The following is a 12,760-nucleotide window of genomic DNA, read 5'->3' as shown; positions in this document are numbered from 1 at the left end:
TTTTGTTCAAAAACACGAGTTACTATAGCAAATAGAATGTTTTTTAGTATAAAAAAAAAACGTAACCCTTTTTTTCCATTGTCATAAACCTATGGAACTTTTTTGCTAAATTTTCTAAAATATAATTATCTAATGAAGCAATTGATTATCACCACCATCATCAAACCTTCTCCTAAGGATTTGGGGTCAGATAAACGAATCTTGTTCATCCGTTTTACTCTAACATAACCTTATCTTTTGGGTATTAAAGGTGTGATCATATCATGGTTTTAAATCTCGTCCGGGCCGAAACGACTTATCCAATACATCTTAGGACCGTCCACCAACGAGATGGGGATAGACAAGTCAAACTTATTGGATGAGATTTAAAATCATGGTTCATTTGTCTCATTGTTGAACGAGACGACTCAAATATAGTATAAAACTCATTCGAGACAACTTAGTCTCATTCATGGATGAGACGAGACGTCAAAAATGAGTTTTAAAACCATTGATCATATCCTATTTCACTATTTCAATTTGCATGCATTTGGATCTTCCACTCGTTCTTTTAGAACTTCAACTTGAATATTTTCTTTTAAATAGGGTTGTGACTGTAATCAATCGACCGATAATAAAAAAAGATTGTAATGAACCTTCATTGACCATGCTCGAACCATCTGAGTCCGATTGGAGCTACTCCCACATTTTCTTAAAATGCATTAATTTATAGTTTTATCTAACCTAACATTTCCACTCATCCTCAATCTCAACATCCTCATCGCAGACACTCATTTTATTAACTACCTGACCATCCAACATTTAGCTTCATAAAGCATAACTAGTCTTATTGCAATCTAGTAAAATATTCTTTTAAATTTGATTGGTATATTTTAATATTTCGTTCGTAAAACACTCAAGAATCACACCACAATAACCATCCAACTTCGATTCTATGGGTAACACTTACCTCCAATCTCTCCATAAAGATAACAAAAGTGGTGGCTTCATGGTATTTTTGGATAATCAATTTTTATCGAACAAATCTATTCTAAGAGTATGTACTATATTTACACTCCACATCCTTGCTCTTGGTTCTACTTATTCTAAAACCCTCACCTCCAATCACCTTCATCAATAATTTTAGTTTAGTATTAACTCTTCTAATCTTATCAACTAAGATTTTATTGTACCAGAGATGTATCGATCTTGATTTTCAGGCAGTGACAGTGTGTAGTAATCCTTCCATCACTAAGAAAATACAAGGTAATGATGGGTCAAACAAAAAATGAGAGGCAAATCAGAGTTGTTTGTATCGTTCAATGGATTTGGAAAGAAAAATAGAGGATCATTCGATCCATTTTCATAAAAGGTAAATTGCAATCCACGTCTTGATGAACAACGATAATAAATAAATCCTCCACACAATAGTAAAACAGTTTCGCATTTTTATTGTATAAATGTGGTGTAGGTATGAAACATCATCATAAGCATTCTACAACAAGAATTCCAAAAGTAAACAAAGTTAATATATCATTCCCCCACCAATCCAATGAGATGAACCTTAATTATAGAATCAATCAACTAGCTATGCAAAGTAACTCACCAAAGAAATTATGGGTTCTCTCAGCTGTCTTTTTCATTTATATTCTTGAAAGTTGACATGGCCAGTTGCCTGTGCATGCTCCACAGCCTCCTGCATATTTTCAGACACAAATTTCAGGAAAGTCGGGGAAGAAAAGATGGGGTAGAAAACCGTTGCAATTATATATTTTTTTTTTAACTTACTTTTTGGCCGATGACACCGATTTGGCAAACCCCACATCGTAAAGTGAAGTTGGCAGTATCCGTGTAACTCCTCTTCCTGAGGTCAACAAATGCCAAGATACATTAAGGTTGAAATGCTGCTAACTAAAATTTGTAACATTTACTTAAGGGTTGGGATCCATTGACTCCTAAGAATGACTCATGAAAAAAACACATGATCTCAACCCTTTAAGCATAAAATCCAATGGTTAGAGATTTATGAGTATCTTGATAGCACAAATCTTGGAGATACTTATCCCGAGGATAAATCTCAACCATTGGATTTTGCTTTCAAAGTTTGGGATCATGTGGTTTTTTCATGAGTCATTCTTAGGAGTTGAGGGATCCTGACTCCTTTACTATATAGTGTCATTCATGTTCGAACTAAGGTCACTTAATAGATTTATCATTCGAGAAATCTCTTTTCATTGCATGTATACGTACAAGTACGCACACAACACAATATTTTCCTTGGTGTTTGGATCCCTTGGATTGTAAAAGTGATTACTGTATACAGATAGGGAAGCCATTTCTTCAATCGATGGAGAGAAGTTTACCTATGTGCATCCTTAACAAGATTAATAGTAAGCCCTTCAACTGGTCCGATGGTCCTATCCCTACGTACACTGAATACTGTTTGGTCGAACTCCTCCGGAGCTCCCTCAGAGGGAGACATCTAATAAATAAAAGATAAATGGAAATCAAGTAACAAGCAAGTATAAATAAAAAGTATCAGCTGTCGGAAAATCGACACTCCCTGCTTTGGTTCTTATTTGATAATGTATTGGGAAAAAAAAGATGTGGAAAAGCAACATACAGCTAATGCATCGTAATGAAGCCCATCATAAATCAGCATAACCCTTTCGGGATACTTCATTGCCTGTTGTAATTTTCAATAGGTAAAAGAAAGTCGTCAGTATTGCCCACAACAGCTAACATTGTTTGAACTTATAGATTCAATGGCATTACCAACACTGACCTGACCATACAAATCACATCGCGTGGTTTGGATATCATATGCTGCGATTTCACGTCCATAGTAATCTGCTAATATTGAAAGCTCAATGGCACCTTTAAACAAGATAAAACTTGTAATTAGAACACATAGCATCTCTACATTCTTATGTCTGTTAGTGACATACAAAAAACTTTGAGATCACACAATTCGTATATAGTATGTTAGTGAGAATATCAGGGAGACCCAAAAATGCCATGTAACATGCAGGATTTTTCTACATCAGTTGTAAAATGTAGGACTCAAAATTTCAAAGAGCATTTGAGAGTGGTTTTCTTTTTTTTCTTTTGCAAAGATTTTAAATAGAGAAGCTTTGTGTTTCAACGAGGTTTCCATAGGTTTAATGGGCTCAAGCTAACACATCCTAGCAACATATCAAGAGAATAGCAGTAATGGCAAGTAATGGGAATATTTCTTCTTTCCAATAATTTTTATTTTATCTGTTTTATAGGCAAATTGTGTTACAATTAAAAATGATCAATTAAAGAAAAAGTGAGAAGTAACAGCAGAAATATGGCAGGCATATATTCCCAGCAAAAACCTCAATTTAAACTAGTGAGTGGGAAGCCTTTTTGAAGAGATGATCCTTTACCAATAGGAGGTAGAGCATCTTATATATCTCAACCTTGCTAAGCAGTTAGCATGATACTGCGGCCTTTTTCAGTTGGTGCAGTCATTCAGTTCATGCTGGATCACCTACACTTCATTTGAACATTATTTATTTGATTTTGAAACATATCAAAGATGGCCCACAAAAGGATTCTTCGATCATTCGATTCTAGTGCTCAAAATCCTGATCTATATCGATTGCGACTGAGCAGGCTCTCTTCATGATACAAGTACAACAGGTAATTAGGGACCACAAGAGCAGTCCAAGCCATTGGAAGATGTAACCAATATACTCACTCCAGTTCTGAAGCCAAATATCCGGCACAGCCTCAGGTGCAAGTGAAATTATATGGCATGCTGCATAGATTGTTTATCTTTCATATTCTTTATGAATCATGAGAATCAAATACATCTCATACAGCACTGCTTCTGTTTTTAATTGAACTAACCAAACAAAATAAGAAAGAAAAAAAAAGTGCCAACTTAGCTAAGTTGGTAAGACATGTGAAATGTTGTTCCAACGTCCTAGGTTCAAACCACCTTGAACCCACTTTCACCTTCCTAGCCACTCCTTTATCTATGAAAGAAGAAGGAAAAGAGTTGTTTAGCACTTTGTAAGGATAAACAAGTAACATAGCTTTCCAGGCACCAGTTAAGGTAAATACTAGTATTTCAGTGTATACCAAACCTGCCATTAAGGATAAGTTCTTAAAAGTGGAACTTTGGAATGATTGGATTACATGGTTGCTTAAAGAGGGACTCTTGAACCGAATTTATCAATGTTACCTGCACCTAGACAAGGTCCACCGATGCTTGGTTTTTTCTATGAGAAAGGGTAATTTTTGGGAAACTCAAATTTGATGTACACTAGTTATATATTGTTTCTGATAATGAATAAAATGCAACATCAAATCAGAAAATTTCATCAATTAACTTCAAGTTGGACTTAAACAAAACATTTAGCTTTGTGGTATCAAAATTAGAAAGCCATCTGCTGAAACTAAACGTCAACAAAATTATTGGATTCTTCCAAAACAAAATTTTCATGCTTCAGATGCAGTACATAAAATGCAGCATTTGGATTGTCATTAGTGTAAATAATGATGAATTCCTTGAGTATTCACCTGCTAAAATGTAATGCCACCTTTTATTATTTTATGTCCCTAGCAATGGATAATCAATGATGAATTCATGACTTCAGTGCAACAATATAAATGGATGGGAGAGGTACTAGGAAGATTGATGATGTCGATTGTTGCCTCAAATATTTCAAGTTCCGGATTTGTTTGATCTATAATAGAAATGGGTCATGTCAATCGCTAGGTTTGTATCAAGGTTGAATGGAGAATCTCCTGAAATTTGGGCTTCAGAAGAGCCTTCAATGATTGGGAGATGGTTTTATTTGTCAGGTTGCTAGACAAGTTAGAAGCATATCCTATTAGTTGTTGGGTTGCCAGACAAGTTAGAAGCATATCCTATTTCAGCCATTTGGGGTCTGAAAGTCCTGTCAAAGGTATCCATTTTAATTTGACTTGCTCCTTTGGGAAGAATTACCACGTTGGATCTTATCATCGAAAGAGGTATGCCTATACCAAATTTTTATTGCCTCTGTAAACAAAACGGGAAATCGACTAAGCTCTTCTTATTCATAACAAGATTGCATGGAGATTTGGTCACATTTCTAGTCTTTGTTTGGCATTGTGGGCTATTTTCCTCGCCCATTAAAGCGTTATTTGAAGGTTGGTTACCGCAGGCGTTATTTGAAGGTTGGTTACCGCAGGGGTATGCTTTTTTGGCATCTAAGAAGAAAATGTGGAGTCTTATCTATTTGTTGGGGATTATAGAAAGAGAGAAATCTTAGGATATTTCTACACAAAGAGCATTATCCCTGGGAAATCATTATTTCTGTGTTGGGGCTCTATATTTTTGGTGTAAAATGTTCAAAGAAGTCAAAGGAGTCTTCTTTGAAGATTCGTGGGGGAGATGGGATTGGGTTTGTTCCTTAGAAGAAATTTAGGAATCTGTTAGGGGGTGGTGGTGTTGTGTTTCTTTATGTATTTTCCAGATTTTTGTGTAAGTTTGGTTGGTCACCTTGACGCCCTTCTAACAAAATTTGATCTTTATCAACGAGGAAAAAAAAAACATCACCACTGCAAGTAAGGACTCAAACCATCAGACAAATAACAGTCAATTAGGCATATCTTGAATCATTTATTTAGTGAAAAAAAGAAAGAAAGAAAAACAGATATTCGTCACACCTCCCCACTTTTCAGAGTCAAGAATCCAAGCACAGTACTCCTCATTTGGTTTTCCAAGAAACGCTTCAGAGTATTTTGTAGTGTCACTTGCCACCGTTGCAGCTATAACCTTCAGAAGTCAACAAAACAATAACCAAGTGATGTTTTCAGAAATATGGGTAAAGGCCATAAATATTCATGCATGAACATAATATAAGAATTTAGATAGAATTGAATGAACAAACGAGACTTCGTTCAGCTGACCCAGAATTTTTGGCATAAGGCTTCGATGATGATGGGTGGGGAAATTTTTCCGTGCATTCAAAGTCAATGAACAACACGTTTAATAACACACAAGAAAGGTAAGCAGCTTCTGCTGAATCACCTTACCGTTTCTCCAAAACATCTATGTACAAGTAACCTGAATATCATAATAAGAACTAATAGGAAGGACATGAAGCAATAGCAAAAACAATAAGCACTGATCCATTAAAAAAACAACAATAATTATCACATAGACCAACAGATGAAGACCACAATTGATCTTCCAAAACAAGTTCAAGTAAAATGTAATCTAAAATCTTCAATTACATAAAATGTAAATCATCATTTTGGTGGGAAAGTGGTCCGGCTAGAGGGTTGTTTGGGAGTGGGGTTTGGAAAGGAATCTTAAGAAGAATGCCATTATTTAGGAAAAAAAGTTAAGTTTAAGGTTGGGGGCGGGTCTAGGGTGAGATTTTAGGAAGATTGGTGGTGTGGGGATGGACCACTTTTGGAGCAATTTTTAGACCTTTTCGATTTGTCTATGAAGAAAGGCCAAGTAATTTCTCTATTTAGAACCATTGTGAATGGGGTAAGAAATTGGGATCTCTGGTTTAGGAGGACGTTCAATGATTGGGAGTTGGAGAGTTTGATTCATTTGGCGGAAAACATTCATATGGAGGTTGGAATGGACAATCGAAGATTGTGGGGTATGGTGAGGAATGGTAGTTTTTCTGCGACAACAATGTACTACGCCATCTCTCCAAGATGTTCTATGGATTTCCCCGATGTGCTTGTTTGGGGTGGGAAGGTACCTTGAAAATTTTCAGCTTTTATTTGGCTAGCGAGTTTGGGGAAGTTGTCAACTTTGGATCAATTAATTTTCATTTCTCCAAATCAAGTTGTCTTTGTAGATCTTGTGCAGAAACATCAAACCACTTGGTCCTTCATTGCCGGGTTGCCCATCAAATTTGGTCACATTTCTTATCTCTTTTTGGATTAATGGGTTGTTTGCCACTTTCATTCAAGTCGTTGTTCAAGCTTTGGCTAGATTGGGGAGGCTCCCTCTCCCTATCCAAGAGGATTCTTGGGTCCTTGGCCCCTTTTGTGATCTATTGGGGTATTTGGAAAGAACGCAATCTTCGTATTTTTTAGGGGAAGGAGTCCAACATTCATGACTTGATCTTATTTATTTTGGCTTTCTTGTTTTCTTGGAGCAAACTCTTTAAGGAGTTCCTAGGGATCTTCTTCGAAGACTTTATTGTTAATTGGGATAGGGTTTGTCGGATGACATTGGGGTAGTTTGTTGGGGTTTCTTTTTCAGCTTTTTTTTTTTTTTTCCTTCTGCTATTTTGGGTTGGTCCCCTCGACCCCCCGTTGTATCTTTCTTCTTATCAATAAATTCATCTTTATTGATAAAAAAAAATCATCATTATCTACTTTAGTTTTTCTTCTATCTTCATCTATGCTAAACTCATTCAATAAACATTTTGCTTCCTAGTTGCCTGATATCAGTTCCCTAAAGTTAGTTGTTCTTATTGTTGTATTATAAGAATTGTCCCTTGCATTTTGTTTGGCACATTTTGGTCATGTGACACTCTTTAAGGAGAATTCCACTTTAGCAACTCAGAACTTCATATAGAGTGTAATGCAATTTATAAGTGACATATATGTACACATGAGATATTTACTACATTAGAGAACTTCAACACCAAAACTTAACCCAATGGGGTGAGTGTAATCATCTGACCAATAACATTCTAAGGGAGAATAACAAATTACGAACACCACCCAGAGAAAAGTCTACATATATATATATATATATATATATATATATATATATATATATATATATATATATATGCTAGGTGGGGTTAGTGCTTGGCGTAAGAAGGGATTCAAGGGGTTTGAACCTAAGACCTTGGGAACAACCTCTACAAGGTCTAGCCACTTAGCTAAGTGGCCCTTCTTAGAAAAGTCTACATATCATGGTTCAAACAATCAAAATCTGGATGATTTTGAACTTAGATCCTTGATACCCCACGAAATGGTGGGCCCAGATCCCAGTGCATGCCACGTTTATGGTTATCACATTTACAAATCTTAGCTACAATCTATAATATCAGTCTATAGTCTGAGCTCTAGACTAAAGTATTACTCCATACCCCATAAAGAGTGATTGATACTTTAGGAAATAAAATATGTAGTAACAGACTAGGAGTGTTTGGGAGATATGAAACAAAATTCAAGTTTAACTCCTTGTATTCACATCCAACTCCCATAAGTGAGCTTTGGTAACATAGATAATATACAGCCTGAAAACATGCTTTCATTCTAAACAAATATCCATTTTCCTTCTATCAGAAGCTACTTAAATCACTAGAGTGAGGGGGTAGGTTGAGAGAAAAAAGAGCAAAGGAATGATACAAAAGAGCAAAGCCCTACAACAGAACAAAATATTAACAGAAATAACTTCTCTGAAAAATCTCTAGACAGACCAAACACTATCAAAATTGCCTCCCATGCAAAACTGAGTGATGAGAAACACTCTTCTACAACTGACAATGGCAAAGATCCCGGTTAAACCATATGAGAGAGCAATATTCATAAATAGGATGGTTATCAAAGTGAATACAAGCTTCCTATTTGAGTGTTCTTTCATGCCATGCAGCAATAAAAAGCCACAAGGAGCAAGTGAAAATTTGAAAGTTATTTATCAAAAAAAAAAAATTGAAGGTCACACTAATCACTACAAGACATGAAATACAACGAGTAACGTAGACAAAACTATCACATTTTCTTCCTATTTATCACATCAGTTGGGACTCAATTAAAAACTCCATCCACATCTTGGTTCACCAAGATGCTCTTCCTATTTGAGCTTTGAAAGAATTTCTAGTTCATTAGTCGTTGAAAATGTTATTTGGGCATAAATTCATGCTACAAGGTGTGCGGTTATGGTAGAATTAAGTATTACAACAATCCAATATTTAAATAACTAATCAAAGACATAAATACAACACCGCAATGATACGCTCCCGTCTACCTATTTAGGTTTACCTTTAGGGGCTCCGTATTGTAGTAAAAACATATGGGAGGGAGTTATCGAGAAAATGGAGAAGAAATTGAGTACTTGGAAGGCTAAATATCTCTCCAAGGGGGGTAAGGTTAATTTGATTAAGAGTACTTTAACGAGTATTCCGATTTACTTCTTATCCATGTTCTCATTGCCTAGGTCGGTGGAAGCTAAGATTGAAAGACTCGTGAGGAATTTTCTGTGGAATAATAATAGTAGTGGTAGAAAGTATTATTTGGTGAAGTGGAAGATGGTTTGCACTCCTAAGAAGAATGGAGGATTGGGGATTAGAGGGATAAGGTTAACTAATAAAGCTCTCTTAGGCAAGTGGCTTTGGAGATTCGGAGAAGAAAGAGACAACTTGTGGAAGAGAGTGATTCGGACTAAATATGGAGAGACGAGATTTGGTTGGTATACTGATGAGCCTAGAGGCACTTATGGGTGTAGTGTGTGGAGAGGTATTCTGAAAGGGGTTGATAAGTTTGATAGGGAGACTAGATTCAAAGTTGGGTTGGGGGACAAGGTCACATTTTGAGAGGATATTTGGTGCGGAACTTCATCTCTGTCTATCCAATTTCCATCTTTGTACGCTTGTTCTTTTAAAAAAAATAATTCGGTAAGGCGGTGTCTTATTCGAGACGGAAACATAAATTTTTGGGAGCTGGGATTCAGGAGGAATTTCAACGATTGGGAATTGATGGAGGTTACATCTCTTCTAGATCTCCTTGATCAAATCCAATTCAGAAAGAACGAGCAGGACAGAAGGAAATGGATCAAGACTAAGGATAAGAAGTTCTCGGTCAAGTCTTTTTATTATTGCTTGTTGTCGTCGGGTGAGGTATCTTTCTCTCCCTCTGTCATTTGGTCCACTCTTGTTCCTTCTAAGGTATCTTTCTTTTTATGCCTTGCTTCTTTGGGTAGAATCCTCACTTTGGATAATCTGATTTGTCGGGAATGGATTATCCCAAATTTTTGCTATCTTTGCTCGAAGGATGGGGTCTGTCAATCATGTTCTTATGCATTATTCTTTCTTCTATGTTATTTGGATGTTCTTCTTATCTCGGTTCCAGATAGAATGGGTGTTTCCTTTATCTTTTTTTGAGCTTTTAAAGGGATGGAGTTCCAATATCTTCTCTTCTAGAAACAAGTATCTCTGGGCTATCCTTCCATCCGCCATTGCTTGGGGTCTTTGGAGAGAACGCAACAACAGGATATTCCATAGCAAAGAGAGCTCATCTCACCAAGTGATTTTAGAGATTTTGGGACTACTTTTCCTTTGGTCAAAGATGAGTAGGGATTTTGAGAGAGTGTGCTTTCAAGATTTTGTATTTAATTGGGGAAACATTTGTGACTCGTAGCTTTCCGCCGGTTTTGTTTTTTTTGTGTTTTGTTGTTTTGGGACTATCTCAGCCTCCTCCTTTCCTTCTCTTCATTTATATGATTTACACTTACCAAAAAAAAAAAAAAAACACTAAATTTTTTATCGAATCTGATGCATAGAAAATATACAATCTTACTAATATATTAAACATGGTGCCCTAAATAGTAAATTATTAAGATTACCAGTGTTGTCAAATGCGGTCGCATATTCGCATATGCTACAGTCGCATATTCCAAATTATGCTATCTACTAATATGCGATGGCATATTCGATGGCATATGCTATTTATGCGATGGCATATATTTTTTTCATTTTTTTTTTTTTGTAGCATATGCCACCACATATGTGATGTGCGAAATCGTATATGCGAACAGCATGTGCTGATTGCACATAGTCGCATATGCTATTTAACAACATTGAAGATTACAATATTTACATTAAGACTATTTACAGCAAGATGCTTATTTCTCTCTCCTGATGACAAAATAAATAATTGTTTCGTTTAAATGTCACAAAAAAACAAGTGGTATCACATGATACAGATAAATTGCATCCAAAAAGTACCCATGAAGTTCCCATATGAGTATCAATGTCACATCATGGCATCAATTTTTTTTTGCTAGGTGTCACATCGTGGCATCAATGTTCCCTACACCTTATCCCAAATATAGGGGTCGCCAACATAAATTCTAATTTGCCATTCAACGTTATCTACACTATATCTTCCTCCAAGGAGCAGTTGTATCTCATTATTTTAGATAATACACTATATACGATAAACTTTCATGCAAATAATATGTACATATATATATGAGGCGAACATACGAACATACATAGCACTTGTGTAGTACTAATAGGTCAGAAAAGACAACATGGAAGTAATCTTCCTAGTCAAGAAAACTTAGATTGATAAACCAAGATTCGGAGTTTAATTTCGGGCCTATTTCTTCATGTTACCCAGTTTTTCCAAGACAAGATATGTATAATTTTGAATGACTTCAATATGCATTGGCGATCCTATTTACAGATAAGAGAGTTAACCTGTCTTAATTCCGGAGCTTTGTGTCTGTCATGTTCCATAACATATCTGTAAGGAAATATGAAAAAAAAAAAAAAAAAAAAAAACAAAGACGAAAAATCAGATCCAACAATTCTTACAATCACCATTTAATCACAAAACCCAAATATAAAATTTGAAAGCTCACCCGACCGCATTGAAGAGGCAACTATTGTCCGCAGGAATGACCCTTCTCACAACAATACCTTCCATTTTATTGTCAAATATACACCTGAAGATATAGTAACAATAAAATTCCTAAGGAGAGATGATTCAAATGCAAAGTGAAGTCCAGTATTTAACTAAATATATCCATTAATTCTACATTAACAAAAAAAAATAGAATTGTGGAGATACCAAACTATAGTTCTGATTTTTCTGAAAAAAGAAAAAAATAATAATGCAAATAGGGACCTAATAAACAAGCAATGTTAAGTCTAAAAGAGGGAAAAAAGAGATAATAACCAATTTCACCAAAAAATGTAAATAAATAAAAAATACCAATGAGAAAAAATTAAGGCAAATGAAACTAAAATCTGATTTCAGAACCCAACTTCACATACAAACAGATGAAAAGGAAAACCCACAAATCTAACTATGAAACCTTACAATTAAAACAGATATATTGGAAGAAAATTCTGTATATAAACACCAAAACCTAAAAACAGAAACAAAATAACCCAACACATAAGAACATAGGTTTTCTCATAAACAAGCTCAAATTCAAACCAAATAAGGAAAACCCACCAAACATGAACCAAACCCAGATCTAAAAACAACTTATAAATCAATTTAAAGAATACCCAGATCTAAAAACAAGTTTCATAAAACAAATTTAAAAGATTTTTACAGAATGAACTATGTAGCACCAACCCTTTGTTCGAAAGAAGATCTTGTATTGTTTTATGGAGAGAAAGAAACAGAGATTATCTGAGTTACAGAGCTTAAAATAAAGGTCTCGTTTCTTGCTTTATTTTTTCTCTCTCCTAACGCATCAACTTGTCTTGGAATCTACTTTTTGACGCATCTCTATCCGGTTAAATTCGAAGCGTGCGCCATTTTTATTTTGATTTGGATTCTGTCCCCACAAGTTATCCTAGTTTACTGTGAGTATAAATCTTGTACTTACGGGAGTTGATTAGCTATCCGACTCAAACTCAAACTCAAACTCAAACTTTTATACACTAAATATGATCTGATTGGTGATTTACATCCATTGATTCATAAAGGGCTTTCTCAACAGGCCCACAATTTAAAGTACCGAAATCTAATTTCTTTAAATTAGAGAAAATTACTTAAAGAACCTGCAAGGATTTATTTCTAAATAATCCCTAAATTT

General features: G+C 35.3%; 1 protein-coding gene across 3 annotated transcripts; it reads right to left on the bottom strand.

Annotated features, from left to right (window-relative positions):
- Positions 1–1,407: 1,407 nt before the first annotated feature.
- Positions 1,408–12,457, bottom strand: LOC147391974 (OTU-like cysteine protease family protein). Of its 3 annotated transcripts, XM_086458274.1 has the most exons (10): positions 12,295–12,456; positions 11,570–11,653; positions 11,406–11,451; positions 5,668–5,776; positions 2,765–2,856; positions 2,603–2,665; positions 2,343–2,461; positions 1,768–1,843; positions 1,586–1,675; positions 1,408–1,474 (listed from the first exon to the last, which is right to left on the bottom strand). In XM_086458274.1, the coding sequence occupies exons 2-9, from the start codon at positions 11,632–11,634 to the stop codon at positions 1,619–1,621; spliced, it is 627 nt and encodes a 208-aa protein (XP_086314400.1). In that variant the 5' UTR covers positions 11,635–11,653; positions 12,295–12,456; the 3' UTR covers positions 1,408–1,474; positions 1,586–1,618. The 3 variants fall into 3 exon arrangements, with proteins under 3 accessions (XP_086314400.1, XP_086314401.1, XP_086314399.1); XM_086458275.1 differs by having other exon boundaries at positions 1,408–1,675; positions 12,272–12,457; XM_086458273.1 differs by having other exon boundaries at positions 1,408–1,675.
- Between the last annotated feature and the right edge of the window lie 303 nt (positions 12,458–12,760).

Source organism: Akebia trifoliata, chromosome 11, assembly GCF_017979445.1.
Source record: "Akebia trifoliata isolate Shusen 1 chromosome 11, ASM1797944v1, whole genome shotgun sequence".
Taxonomy (NCBI): Eukaryota; Viridiplantae; Streptophyta; class Magnoliopsida; order Ranunculales; family Lardizabalaceae; genus Akebia; species Akebia trifoliata.
The sequence above is the reverse complement of the archived record's forward strand: the minus strand, read 5'-3'. Positions and strand labels throughout refer to the sequence as shown.

Excerpts from the sequence above, each read along its gene's own strand:
- LOC147391974 (XM_086458275.1), bottom strand. The coding sequence starts at position 11,634 with ATGGAAGGTATTGTTGTGAGAAGGGTCATTCCTGCGGACAATAGTTGC. Across the intron at positions 5,777-11,405 it reads AAGCTCCGGAATTAAGACAG|GTTATAGCTGCAACGGTGGC; the intron begins GTTAACTCTCTT and ends TGACTTCTGAAG. Across the intron at positions 2,666-2,764 it reads GATGTGATTTGTATGGTCAG|GCAATGAAGTATCCCGAAAG; the intron begins GTCAGTGTTGGT and ends AAATTACAACAG.